The sequence below is a fragment of the Varroa destructor genome, unplaced genomic scaffold (genome assembly GCF_002443255.2).
Source record: "Varroa destructor unplaced genomic scaffold, Vdes_3.0 BEIS01000006.1, whole genome shotgun sequence".
In the NCBI taxonomy this organism is placed as follows: domain Eukaryota; kingdom Metazoa; phylum Arthropoda; class Arachnida; order Mesostigmata; family Varroidae; genus Varroa; species Varroa destructor.
In genome coordinates, this window is record NW_019211459.1 from 7,044,543 (window position 1) to 7,059,318 (window position 14,776).

General features: G+C 46.6%; 2 protein-coding genes and 1 long non-coding RNA gene across 7 annotated transcripts in view; 1 reads left to right on the forward strand and 2 right to left on the reverse strand.

The window, feature by feature from the left end:
• Positions 1 to 1,920, reverse strand: part of LOC111252450 (uncharacterized) — a 13,748-nt gene extending 11,828 nt beyond the window's left edge. The window contains exons 1-2 of one of the 2 annotated variants that reach the window (XM_022810363.2): positions 1,689 to 1,920; positions 986 to 1,460 (exon numbers count right to left, since the gene is read on the reverse strand). In XM_022810363.2, the coding sequence (XP_022666098.1) occupies positions 986 to 1,254 (269 nt within the window). In that variant the 5' untranslated portion in view covers positions 1,255 to 1,460; positions 1,689 to 1,920. Of the gene's footprint in view, positions 1 to 985 lie in introns of both variants that reach the window. The other variant, XM_086993924.1, reaches the window with a different exon arrangement.
• LOC147754799 (uncharacterized) overlaps positions 1 to 14,488 on the forward strand; it is a 28,083-nt gene extending 13,595 nt beyond the window's left edge. The window contains exons 2-4 of one of the 4 annotated variants that reach the window (XR_015330775.1): positions 6,230 to 12,970; positions 13,561 to 13,727; positions 14,101 to 14,488. This is a non-coding gene — a long non-coding RNA (uncharacterized LOC147754799). Of the gene's footprint in view, positions 1 to 6,229; positions 14,047 to 14,100 lie in introns of those variants that run through there. The other 3 variants (XR_015330778.1, XR_015330776.1, XR_015330777.1) reach the window with 3 other exon arrangements.
• The window catches only part of LOC111252600 (uncharacterized), a 213,519-nt gene continuing 200,858 nt past the window's right edge, over positions 2,116 to 14,776 (reverse strand). The window contains exon 5 of the mRNA XM_022810775.2: positions 2,116 to 3,460. Within this exon, the coding sequence (XP_022666510.1) occupies positions 2,805 to 3,460 (656 nt within the window). The 3' untranslated portion in view covers positions 2,116 to 2,804. The remainder of the gene's footprint in view (positions 3,461 to 14,776) is intronic.

The window sequence follows — 14,776 nt, forward strand, 5'->3', positions numbered from 1 at the left end:
ACACACACACACACACACACACACACACACACACACACACACACACACACACACACACACACACACACACACACACACACACACACACACACACACACACACACACACACACACACACACACACACACACACACACACACACACACACACACACACACACACACACACACACACACACACACACACACACACACACACACACACACACACACACACACACACACACACACACACACACACACACACACACACACACACACACACACACACACACACACACACACACACACGTTAACGCACAGGTGAACCGGAGGCATGACGATCGTAGGGGCTGACATTTCCCTCAACTTTAGTGAAACAAAGGAAGTGCGTGAAGACGCTGCCGCCGCTGCTGAAGAGGCGGAAGAATGAGGTCCTCCCACCAACCTGCTAGTGATTAACGGTCCGACAGTAGACTGTGGTACGGGTTACGACTCTCCTTTTTTGGCTAATTGCAGCCGAGTTTGAAAGGCTGACAATAATAGAAACATGGACCGCTAGTAGGAGAAAGCGAAGTTTGTACGTACATACATATAAGCTGAGCTACCCGGAAAAACTACCGGCTGCCCCACCCTAATAGCGTTATTTTCAATCAGAAATTAGTTACATTCTCGAAATAAAAATGGGTTGTGACAAGGCCAAACAATGTTGGTATGGCGATGACGAACCCCACAGGGTTGTCCGAACGAGGAGAACACTCTCAATTGGGAATCGGCTCAGAGGTGCAAAAGAAGTCTTGAGAATGACAAGATCAGAGGAAGTAGATTATCGTGCCAGACTATCTTTCCACATGCATTTTGTACGATAAATAGGCACTACCTGACGCCCCAACGTAAAATTGCGTATTTGGTAATTAATCAATGGAATTTCGCTGTGGATGAAACCTATCCACTCATCTATAGAAACACGTATGTATGTATCTGTATAATAAGCATTGGTTACATACCTTTCGTTTAAGGGATTATTGCTGTTATACTTAGCGGCAAGAGATCGCAGGTACTTCGAATAGTCCCTGCTGCTATTACTGCTCATCACCATTTCCATGTGCTTCAGCTGCGCAGGGTTAAAGGCGGTTGGTGCTGAAGGTGTCGTTCCGGGGCTTGTGGCCACTGGGCTGAGGTGGCCCATCTGGCCTAACGGACCTAACGGCCCACCAAGTGGACCCTGCTGCAGGCCGAGCATGAATCCGATGCCGGCGGAGAAGCCCGGCGGCATAGTGGAGTGCACGGCTGTTGTGCTGTGTGGACTAACCGGACTAGTGGTGCCTGGCCGCGTATTGACGACTGAGGCCGACTCTTCCGGGGTCAGGCGTTCCGACTTGATACTGTTTTTCTGGCTGCTAGGTGCGCCGAGCGTCGTACTGACGTGCTGAGGTCGTTGGTGTTTGCGCCGGTGCGCGGGTGGCGCCAGCTTAGAGGAGTCTGTGAACACGACAAGGGCACACACATGCACAGAGAAGGACAGGCGATGTTATTGCATCGGTACGTAATTATGGTAGGCGCGATGTTACGGACGTGACATACTATCACAGGGTTAATATAATATGTAGTTCCGATCTGAGTGAATTGTTGATAAGGCGTTTTGCCGCTATTGAAAACGGCGATACGTTGCGCGCAGAATTGAAAGCAGCAGCAACAACTACAACGAACCTTTTGCTTGAAACTTTAGCCAATTTCCGTACGATATACGTACGCTGTATCTCCAATATATACTAGTTCTATTTTGCGACTGGAGCGCGTATTCGGTCGTAGTAAGTATTGTGGTAGCGGAGGTTACACGGGTATCCGACTGCTAGATAAATGTATTCCATGGAAGATCACACAAGCACTATAGCACCCTGTGCGCCAAACCACTTTCACGGTCGAAGCACGCTTACTATCTAACGACAACTGAATGGTCTTATGGCTGAGACAGCGACAGCGCGTTAGGCCAGCGTGCGTCGGAAGGCGGGGCCAAACAGCGGCGACCCTCTCCCCGGGCGACATCACTGCCGCCATAAGCTGCAGCAGCAGCAATCATCAGGCAACAATCAGTAGGTGTCTGCCTCTTAAAGACGACGAAAGGAAAGGGAGCGGTGCTCAGCGATAACGTACACACCCCCACACACACACACACACACACACACACACACACACACACACACACACACACACACACACACACACACACACACACACACACACACACACACACACACACACACACACACACACACACACACACACACACACACACACACACACACACACACGTTAACGCACAGGTGAACCGGAGGCATGACGATCGTAGGGGCTGACATTTCCCTCAACTTTAGTGAAACAAAGGAAGTGCGTGAAGACGCTGCCGCCGCTGCTGAAGAGGCGGAAGAATGAGGTCCTCCCACCAACCTGCTAGTGATTAACGGTCCGACAGTAGACTGTGGTACGGGTTACGACTCTCCTTTTTTGGCTAATTGCAGCCGAGTTTGAAAGGCTGACAATAATAGAAACATGGACCGCTAGTAGGAGAAAGCGAAGTTTGTACGTACATACATATAAGCTGAGCTACCCGGAAAAACTACCGGCTGCCCCACCCTAATAGCGTTATTTTCAATCAGAAATTAGTTACATTCTCGAAATAAAAATGGGTTGTGACAAGGCCAAACAATGTTGGTATGGCGATGACGAACCCCACAGGGTTGTCCGAACGAGGAGAACACTCTCAATTGGGAATCGGCTCAGAGGTGCAAAAGAAGTCTTGAGAATGACAAGATCAGAGGAAGTAGATTATCGTGCCAGACTATCTTTCCACATGCATTTTGTACGATAAATAGGCACTACCTGACGCCCCAACGTAAAATTGCGTATTTGGTAATTAATCAATGGAATTTCGCTGTGGATGAAACCTATCCACTCATCTATAGAAACACGTATGTATGTATCTGTATAATAAGCATTGGTTACATACCTTTCGTTTAAGGGATTATTGCTGTTATACTTAGCGGCAAGAGATCGCAGGTACTTCGAATAGTCCCTGCTGCTATTACTGCTCATCACCATTTCCATGTGCTTCAGCTGCGCAGGGTTAAAGGCGGTTGGTGCTGAAGGTGTCGTTCCGGGGCTTGTGGCCACTGGGCTGAGGTGGCCCATCTGGCCTAACGGACCTAACGGCCCACCAAGTGGACCCTGCTGCAGGCCGAGCATGAATCCGATGCCGGCGGAGAAGCCCGGCGGCATAGTGGAGTGCACGGCTGTTGTGCTGTGTGGACTAACCGGACTAGTGGTGCCTGGCCGCGTATTGACGACTGAGGCCGACTCTTCCGGGGTCAGGCGTTCCGACTTGATACTGTTTTTCTGGCTGCTAGGTGCGCCGAGCGTCGTACTGACGTGCTGAGGTCGTTGGTGTTTGCGCCGGTGCGCGGGTGGCGCCAGCTTAGAGGAGTCTGTGAACACGACAAGGGCACACACATGCACAGAGAAGGACAGGCGATGTTATTGCATCGGTACGTAATTATGGTAGGCGCGATGTTACGGACGTGACATACTATCACAGGGTTAATATAATATGTAGTTCCGATCTGAGTGAATTGTTGATAAGGCGTTTTGCCGCTATTGAAAACGGCGATACGTTGCGCGCAGAATTGAAAGCAGCAGCAACAACTACAACGAACCTTTTGCTTGAAACTTTAGCCAATTTCCGTACGATATACGTACGCTGTATCTCCAATATATACTAGTTCTATTTTGCGACTGGAGCGCGTATTCGGTCGTAGTAAGTATTGTGGTAGCGGAGGTTACACGGGTATCCGACTGCTAGATAAATGTATTCCATGGAAGATCACACAAGCACTATAGCACCCTGTGCGCCAAACCACTTTCACGGTCGAAGCACGCTTACTATCTAACGACAACTGAATGGTCTTATGGCTGAGACAGCGACAGCGCGTTAGGCCAGCGTGCGTCGGAAGGCGGGGCCAAACAGCGGCGACCCTCTCCCCGGGCGAGCGGCGGCGGCGGAGCCTCACGTCCCCTTACGGCCACGACGACGATGTCGACACCAAACATACCGGTCTACGGACGAGTCACGCCAAGGAGACGCAAATAGCTACATAGGAACGATTTAGAGAAAGGCGCTACTCCATGCCAATGGGACTGGAATAGCACCATAGGCTGAGGGGAGATGATGAGAATCGACAAAATATGGAGAACAGGTGCCAAGTCGGGAGAGATTCGGGGACTGAAACATTCAGCTATGCACGCGTACACTCATTATGTAAAAGGTGCTATAACAGTCATTATAATAGAAGTCTATGTCGGTTAAGCTAGAAAGCATATCCAAACATAATGGGCCGCACGGAATCATACGTATATAATGGGAAAAATGATCCAACGTCATGACGTATGCCAGATAAATAGGTAGATATCTTACACCACAGTTAGATGAACTCAACTGTATTGAGGTTCGTAATCCATATTGTTAAGGGTTCAAATAGAGAGAACGGTTGAGCCTTTCAGAGATATCATTGCCTTAGATCCAACAGAGGATAATTAAAGTACAATTTATGACTAGCCAACTTTTAGGCCGCATTTGAAATCTGACATTCATATTTGCCAATTTCTTGATACTGCTTTGTCTAATAAGCTTCGTGAGTGTCTTTCGGTTTTGCGTAGGCAACACCTGATCATTCATTGGATAAGCACGTAACGTTATTTTCAAATGGCATACAGGAACTATAACTTGTCTTACTACGACTAAACTTCTTCTTTAAGTTACAATAATTTCGAACGGTTTCATTTGAATCTGGCTTTCCATACGGTGGAGTATTAGTTGATCGAAATTTTAATAAATACTGCGAACGGAACCAATACTTCAACTTGAAGCTTTACAGCGTGACTGCACGATGCACGGTGCACGATCTACCTAATGTCTTAAACGTCTTTCACTCCACACAGAATTATCGGCTAGCCATTTCAAGTACATACGTCTACATAAATATCAAACACGTAAGGTATTACCGCACCGAATGATTTAATCCCGTTGTAGCTGCTACACAGACGCTTCTTTCTTAACTGTATTTTGAGTCTACAACAGATGCATATTTATTGGGGTACTAACTCCGAAAGCATCAATAGAACACTACATTTTCTACACACCCTTAATTTTGCCATTTTCATTTTAAATAATTTTAGGCAAATGCAAAGAACACATGAGAAATCAGACGCAACCGTTCTGCGTTCGAGGCCAATAGCTCTATTGTCTTCATGGCTGTGCTCGAGAAGAGCCTCGAAATGGGCTATCCGCTTATCTTCCTTCAGTACACAATGTGCCGTTTGTATTTTGCCACAGTCATATACCATCTATATACTATTATATGCAGAAATATGAATGAAGAAAAACCCAGCTGTCGGTGTGGGACGATCATGAGCTGTACTCTTTGCTTACGAATATTCATGTTGACCGTAGATAATTTAGTAAACTCGGTAAGCTCGATCCGACTATTTGTCTATGACTCAAGCATATGGCAGCAGCCGCAGGCTGTAACGAGATAACAAAAGTCAGCGAACAGATAGATGGGTGCAATGGATGCAGATTGACGAGAGCTTTAGTTCACTTATAGAGCCTGAGTCTGATAGGTGTGAAGCAATGTCGACGACACTCAACGGACATGAAACTCGACCGTTGATCTTTGACAGTTCTACGCTGGACAACAGAGTGTAGGCCTGCACCTTACGAAGTATCCACGAATTTTTCTATCGCAACTTCCGAACGTATCTGATGTGTCTTGATACTAATACTAAGTGATCTGCTAGAGATTCCGAAAGCTTTCTCTTATATAAGCTACGATTACAGGTTCGCAATCTCTGCACGTATTGACTATCATTGCAAGAATTCAATGTAAACTACTTGCGCTATCGAAGTCGGACCATGAGCGTGTACATAACTTAGATAATAAAAGGGCACTATATATTATTTACTGATGCGTCGATCCAGATCTCTGAAATTTGAATTTAAGTGAAATACGTCACAATAAGAAGTGCAGTTATGGCTAAGTTACAAAAAATTTAAATATTGCCGTCTGATACTCGCACAGATTTGGCATATAATTATCCTCACCTTTATCGATTTCTAAGAAAATATATCAGATCAGTCCGATGCCGACGTACTCTGATGCCTATGGCGCAAAAAATAAAAACGTCTTTATTTATTACAGGCACCGTAGGAGATCGGTGGCAAGATCGAAATCAACGGTCCGCATCGTTGGGAAACGGGAGAGATAGGCTACACGGTTCAGTAGTAGGCTCCCACACATCTCTGCTTCGACGGCCTCCGGCCTTCTGCCCCAGCACCTACTTATTTGGCTGAGAATTGCTGTAGTATACATTAGCCAGGCTGGACGTGGGGGAGTCTAAACAGATCTGGTCGGCTTCACTGAGGCAATACGCGCATAGCAAATCGCGGCTGGGTCGCTCGAAACGGGTCGATGCGATTGTTGATAGCGAATACGTTGCGTGACTTTTCAACGGACGAGGCGACGGTGGCAATACGGTAGCGGCACTCGTAATGTAGTTCATTGTATGGCAGTTCGAAGGAGAGGCCCGCTCAGGCCACCGACATGTTACCTCCATCTTTTTTAGCGCAGCCAATCTGCTGCGACTGAACCCTTGGATACAGTAGGGAGTTCACATTTCCATTTATTGTTCTTGGTCATACTATGCCGTAACGTTAAGTTCAGAAACTACATACCTCGATCCTGCGTACATACTACGTATCGATATAAACGGCTTGGGAAAAAAGCTCTACGATGGATATTTTCATGCCATTGCAACAACCATGTCCTTCTAGGATCATCAGCGAGAAGGCTTTACGTCATATTCAAGCTACAAAACAAGGCCTACATAACATGTATGTGGGCCAACAGTGCACGTATCAGAAAACCGTACCTAGGCGATTAATTGAACGAAGTCCTGCATATGTGCATTTTTCGAAGTAACGGATGTGGCGATTCAAAACGAAGTGTCCATATCCTCGAATCATAATGTAAGCAGTGGTCCCTCTTTTACAGCTCGAGCGTACTATCTTAGACCAAGTGCTACTGGCGAAAATGAGAGTTATCCTCGCTACCAACGTGCTTCATGGACACTGCGAACAATGGGATACACCATTGCTGCAATGTCTAACACTTAGATTTTTGTTTTGGTGGGAAAGACGGCTGAAGCGCTCATTGTTTCTGCATATGCCTGTGTCCCTCACATGCATCTCGAGAACTTCAACACAGGTGCTCATGGTCACCGAACGAAAAGCCGACTGTATTAACTACGACAGGAATGGCGGGCGCTTGTCGTTCCACCCACCCAACCATGACGCCTGCCCGAAAGGACATCACGTCGTAGTCGTCACTCAGCTCAATGAGCAAGCGAGCAAGCTAAAGAAACGAGCCTATGCTTAGGTGAAGCGTTCTTGCCGTCGACAGACACTTTCTTCTTTCCAAGTCAACGTCTGAATCATACGAACCAAGTACCGCTGGTTGAACATGCGATGACCTGTCGTCCGATAGAATGGCAAAGCCTCCAGCTGATTCTGATTTTACGTTTGCTGCTGCGTCGTAGCTGCTGCCACCGCTTCGGCCAGCGGATGTCCCGTCTTCCGCCACCGCCTCCTCCTTCGTCTTCGGGACCGTCGATTCAACAGCAACAGCGGTAGCAGGAGCAATGGCAGAAAAACCGTAGCGTGGCGGTCCAAGTATTCATCTCGGAAACAGCTAGAGGCGAGCTTCCGCTGTCAGGCGCCTAGCAAGCTTGGCCTGAGAACGGATGCGCCCACACTAGCCACACGCTGGGTCATCTCGTAAGCGACGCGGTAAGGAACTGCGGGGATTATCGCATCGGTAACCATCATCATGACTTATGATGATTACGTCGACGAGTGCAGGTAAGACATGTTGCTGTTGCTACTGCTACCGCTGGCTCTGCTGATATTTCCATTGATAAAGTCTAAGCCGGCGGAGGCTCTGACACCGACGGGCGAATTAAGTAAACGAAAAGCAGTCGGCATCCTTCGCGCATCATCTTACAGAGCCGAAGTTACCGCGTTATTATCTGGCGACCACGAAGTGCCGACACTGTCTTTGAGCCCGCAATGTCTGAAACAACACCGCCAGAAGCAGTACAAAACTACAATAACGACAGCGACTTCGACTCCCACGTTCCGGTAAACGGGGGAGCAGCCAGCGCAGCAGAAACAGCAGTCCCCGGCGGAAGTCGCGATTATTCGGTTCGGCCGTCCAATTGCACGCTTTTGTCCTTTTTGAACTGGGCGCCGCACCACGAATTCAGTTCACCGTAACGCACAGAACTGAATTACATGATAGTACTAAAGCACGACTGAGCTTGAAGCTTACCAATGCAATTAAGTTCGTCCATGCATACGTGTCTCTACAGACGAATGTGGTATAATTATTGTTATTGTCTTCATGCAGTATGTATATACAATCTAAGCAGGAAACCATCCTGGTGAGATGGGTGATCGATGCCCGATAATCTTGGGATCATTACGTTGATTCGATAAGGAATAACGAATACGATCGTTACCCTAAAATATTGCGGTATTGTGTTCTAAAGAGAAGCAGACGATTCGAGGTTTGGTTTACGATCGCTTAGCGACCGAAATCGACTATCGCTGCCTGTTGACAATTTTATAGAGAATAGAGTCCATAAGCTACGAGCAATGACTACGATGTTGACAACGAAACAATGTCCATATTGCGGCCTTGTTGGATCGTTGTCGTGTCGAAATACCGGTCGACGAAGGAGTTACGGTCGTCTAGCGCAGGTATTGGCACTGGACAACCTTTTTAGCTGAAATTCGTAATACTGCTAATAGTTTGCCAAAAGTGACCGCGCGTCGCTGAACGATGAACGTCGTTCCTTGATCAGCATCGCAGCGTGCGGGTCGTGCTTCATACGTACAACTCGATTGAACCGTGCAAAATAACGTGTCCTTTGTTGCCGTCCTCCAAAGATATGATGATATTTTTCTTCGCGTTAAGGTCAATATCGATGTCTGTTCGAACTTCAGCTACCTAGAATTGAGGTTCCCGGTAATCGCCTACTATGCCAATAACCGGTAGTTAAACGTGATCTGTAATTGCAAGCGTATTATCCACGTTATCTCGTCTCTTCGCCATTGATTTGTTTCGCACAATTTTTATTTCTTGTTCTGAGACTGTTTTGATATTTCCTAACGAAACATTTCCATCTTCTACTAATTTCATTTGAAACTTGATTAAGCTCGGATCCAGATCTACTAGGTTTTTGCTTTTTTTCTTCACCGTGATACCACTACAAACAAGTGTATAGTAATTATTATCATACAGAATACACCATGCGGACACAGGCCGTCCATCTTCACCACTCCATCGATTTCCTTCACCTGTTTATACCCTTGACAGTGGTGCTCGTTGCAGAAGCCACGATCACCTGGATAGCATCGAGACGAATTTACGAGCATGTCCTTTTTGCGTGCTCTGTTTTAAATTATTAGTAATGTAGAGCACGAGAAAATGTAGAAGCTTCGTGGCCAGCTAACGAACAGGCCCGAGAAAAAACGAAGCTTTCGTTGCTGGATGTTGCTGCTACCGCAGCGACTGACCGCTGATAGCCTGGCGTGGTCCGCCCCCCGCCCCCACCCCCTGCCCGTTTGGCCCGTGTCGACGGGCCCTTTTCCTTCGGGCCCCAGCTAGTTTTCGTTCATTACGTTGGGGAATGTAGATCGAAGTAAAGAAAATACACAGATCGTTCTATCGGTATTTCGTCTTGTTGCTGCGTTCGTTTCGGGATGACGACGGGCAACAGACCGTCTCTATCGCGAGCAATCGCCGTCAGAGCCACCACCTGACCACGCTGTCGATGTTGTTGTTCTTCTTTTTGTTCTTCTTCACGAAGACCCATCTCACAAGAAGCCCTGCAATCCAACAGTCGCCGACACTCACTGCAATAGGATGCAGGCATCGAAAGAGTCTAGTGGCGCTGTGATCAGATCGAATCGCACGGTCAACGTCAATTTGACCGCTGCCACCGTCCTCTTGCGTCCGCTAGTGTCCTCTTGCGAATGCCCCAACGACCCAGCCGAAATCTTCCCCGCCTTCTGGCAAACAGCGTACCGTTTGGCCATGCGAGTTCGCCGGCACGGGGAGGGGTTCCATCGTCGTCGTTGTCGTCGTCGTCGCCGACATTTTTTCGGGATGAGAAGGAGATGGCTACCGTCAGAGACTCAAGCAGCAACGTTTTCTACCACGAACAATCACTGTCTGGCGATCGGCGATCAGCAGTCCGCCGTCGGTCGTCAGGCGTCGATCGCCGCGTCGCCGAGGGTTGTGCCCGCGGCAGCAGCAGCAGCAGTAGCAGCAGCAGGAGCAGGAATTAGATCAGCAACAACAGATTTTGCTCCCTCGTTTGTCGTCAACGGCGTTCGCGGGCCTTTGCCTCATAGGCGACCACTCAACGCAGTCAATGATATAGGGATACAAATTCGAATGTTATCATGGCCAGTTGTCCGGCCACTGACGGTTACCCGCTGGATTGATTCCCACCTCGTTGCCGACAACTCTGACTCTTTCTTTGCCGGCGAAGCTTTCGAAAACCTACCGCTACCGCTGCTGCGACTATTGCAATTAATAAGCAGTCATAGCATCAACGGCAACCGAAGCAGGAGCAACGGCACTGAACGTCGACGAATCGTTACTCTGTCTCATCCACGTCATAGTCTTCTTCCTGATCATGGCAGAGACTTCGGCTGATTTGAGCGGGGGGCGTCTAGGCCGACAGAGAGGCAGACGAACGGCCAGCTCAGATCAGCTCATCGGCATTGGGAAAAGTTCGACCTGTTGCTCGTTCACTAGACTGTGATAATGTTATCGCACTGCGGCTCAGGCCGCCGTAGTGGTCTCAGCGCTTCGGCCGCCGTTGCTGATGCTGGCCAATGAAGCAAGCGATCCGTGCACGAACTGGTGACGCCCGATGTTGAACGACGGCTATCAGCACTACTATAACTGCGTAAAGACGACGACGAGGATGATGGTGATCATGATGACGATGAATTATCGCTGCTATTGGTCAGGCCGAGCAGCAACTGACCTGATCAGATTTACTATATCGACTGTTTTGGGCGTACGAGAACGTTTTCTAATAAGATAGTAGGACCAAATGAAGTACCTTAGCAAAAATATTACTTTAAACATGTTGCACCTTCATTGTAGTTTAAACAGAGTTCTATAACTCAGTATGATCTTATCTATTAATATTCTGAGGTGTATGCCCCTAGACGTACATTTCCACACCGTTGACATATCCATCTGCTCCCAACTGTGACTATAAATTGTCCGCGCATTGTATATTAAATGAAGTACAATAAAGAAATGGGTTCAGTTCACGCGATAGTCTCGATATATTATCGAACTAATACGTGTGGATCTACGCATCCAGGTTTCTGATGTTTATTCGCACAGATCAAATGAGGACTATGTGGTCTCTAATGATCTTTTGAGGCCAGCTACAAAAAAGAAACAGGATCCCAAAGACCAGGATCTGGCAGTTGGTTTCAATAGGATATCGTGGGTGTTACCTCCGAGAACGGATGCCGTTCAGAGACGATAGCTATAGAAGGAAATTGGTGGCTTAAAAAGCGCCATCGACGAAAAACCGCATTGCCTTTTTACAGAGGCTACAGTATCTATGTATTGTTATACCAGATCCTCCGTTCTTGTCCCTATTATTATTATTATTATTAACCAGTATGGTCCTTGGCCACAGGAGGTGCGCGACGACAAATATAACGTGACCCACGGCGCCATAAGCCACCACTAAGTCATCCGATCCAAGGGCGGGCCGATCCAAGTGAGTTCCTTGCTGACGCCGACCGAGGAACGTTCCAGTTGAGGCATATACGTCCGCTCAAGATGGCGTAGAAAGCATTCAGTAAAGCACAGTTTACACAGTAGTTGTCGTTCGCACACATACACACTCCGACTTCTCTGACAATCCATTAGCACGAAAGGTGCTATGGAGTAACTTAGAGGAGCAGAGATTCCACTATGGGCGACTAGCTTCGTTTCCCGTTGTCTACTGGACCTTTTCTTCTTTGAACGTCAAGCAAGTTACAAAGAGTGAACCGGCCAGCCAAACGCAGATGGCGCTCTTCTCTTACATGGTTCGCTTAATAGGTCATAATGTGGATCTACGAACGAATGCAGTACGGTGTAACTCAGCCCTTTCGCGTTCGTATTACTCATTCTTAGATTTTGACTTTAATGTCGACGCCAGCGTAGCTCTGACGGCGCGAGGACCGCTGTTGTTGCCACGTCTGGGTACAGAACGAAGGAACTTCGACCGCATTGGCTAGAAGCCGCTACTGTTGTGCACTTAGTGCGTCAGTGCTGGCGGTTCTACCTCGTTGCTTCCACCTTCACAAGCTTTGGCTTCGATTCGCCTTGTCTTTTTGGCTAACCCAGATAGAACACAGAAAATAGGCAGAAAATGTTTGGTCTTACAGCCGGTCAGACCATGACCGCTTGTCGACTGTGCATGTGGGGGGTGTTTTTTTCTCTACTAGTGTGTAATGTAGGAAGCATTCATGCGTCTCCGTAAGTTGGAGGATTCCTCTTAACTGCACCATGCTACCATATACATATGTGAATAGAAATTTTCGTTGGCGGCCATTCTTAACTTACTGTTCCGCTTTTTTTTTTTCGTGAAAAACTCCTGTTAAGCATTGTGATCATCTCGTTTCCGCCGGATGGATGATAACGTTCTCCCAGATCTGTCTCCTCAACTATAATGTTTTTGTAACTGGATGGGTAATTTTCGCGAACAAAGATAGTCGAAGAGACGCCCACATAAACTGAAGAAGTTCCGGCCATAAACTTCAAGAATACGCTGGGAACAATGGAGAGCGTCAGGTAAGCAAGCAGAGCTACTCTACGCTTTGATGCCATAAAACGCCTATGCACATCATATATAGAGGTAATACTTTTTAAAGGGAGTATGCCCAGTTTGCTGCTTATTTCCTATAGGTTCCACTCCATCGTCCGACCTGCTTTTGCACCTACATACTCAAAATACGAAGACATTACTTATTATTATTATTATTATAAAAAGTTCATGTAGACCCTCGTGCGTTAATGATCTCTTAAACCTGCGACTGTTTCTGTGCCATAGAACGATTCGTTGTCACTGCAGCAACCCCATCTAATTTTTACACGACGTACTTGAAGAAAGAGTGAATCGAGTTGGTATCAGCTTTTCAATTCATCTTTAAAATAAGTTCAAAAAAGTTACATCGACTTGACGAAATAGGCCGGTGAGTAATGACAGAAATCGCCGTTGGAGGGATTATGAAGTTAGTTGACGCTAGCTGAACCGGACCTTTGATACGATACGATCAAGTTGGCTGTTGCCAGCAGTATAACGTCGACGATGTTAGGGGCTTTCGCAAAGGGAACCTGAATTAACCGAAAAAATCCCTCTTCTACTTTGGCTTTTCCCGCAGCATAACAGCCCTAATCTCAGTGATCTTGGCAAAATCATTCTACGGTTTTGCGTCATCATGGAGACATGCTGCCGTCCGTTTGAAACGTACTTCACTAATCTGTGATAGCGTTGAACTTCCGTCGAAGTCACTCCGCATGAGACCTTTCAACAACTTTAATATAATTTGTAAGACCATATTTACACTATCTGCATTAAAGCTATTGGACCAAATAGCTTTATGGTATAGTTTTGCCGTAGCGCTTACACAGACGAGTCGAAACATTGAGGGTTGATAATATCCAAGAAAAATGCAAAAAAAAGAAGGTGTATAGTTTTATGAGACATATCCCGATACGGTTCCGCTTAGTTTTTCGGTTAGCTTTCTGTTAGGTTCATTTTAGAACTAATTTAATTACCACCAGTTGATTGGAACCTCACTTAATTATTGTTTAATCATCGATTTCTTCTATGGCTCTGACTATAATATAAAATAAAAATTATTCAATATATGAACCAGCACGGTGTCTTTTTTTCTTTTGACTTGTTTATTTTGGTATAGATCGACGTGTCACAACAAGCGTCGTCGGCCACACATATCTGCTGGGTCTATCGACCAAAAGTAGCGTTTGACCGCTTAACGGAAACATTCAACTGAACTAGGCCTTTCAAATAGCGGCTGGAGACAGAGAGGACATTGTCCAGCTGGTCCTCCATTGCGTCCCCAGCCGTTCAGATCGATTAGGTAGCCAAGCATCACACGACGGCTGTTATAAAGGTACGCTTCTGAACGCGGCAGGTTTTATTTCAGCTCCAGTGGATCGCATTTGTTAGCATGACTCTGTGGAATATCCGTATTTTATGAGACACTAGAGACATTTGGTCATGTAGAACGCCCTCAATGGCAAAATTGCCTAACTAACTTCAAAAGCATACGCGTTTTGATTTTGATTTAATAAACCTGCTATTAACTCTATCTGTATGTGTTCAATTCAGATTAGCTCGAATCGATGCAGTAGCCTGATATAATAACAATTTACAAACAGGACAATTTTCTTGCATATCGTATGAGATTTTTTTTTACCAGTGTAGTTATCCCCTACCAATAATAACATGATGACTGTACAATAACCGCGACAAGCACTAGTCAACATAGTTCACAGTACTATATACTATCTTATCGAAATTATCCTCCCCTACCAGTGCACTTACAGAATCTATAGATACCTATATATATA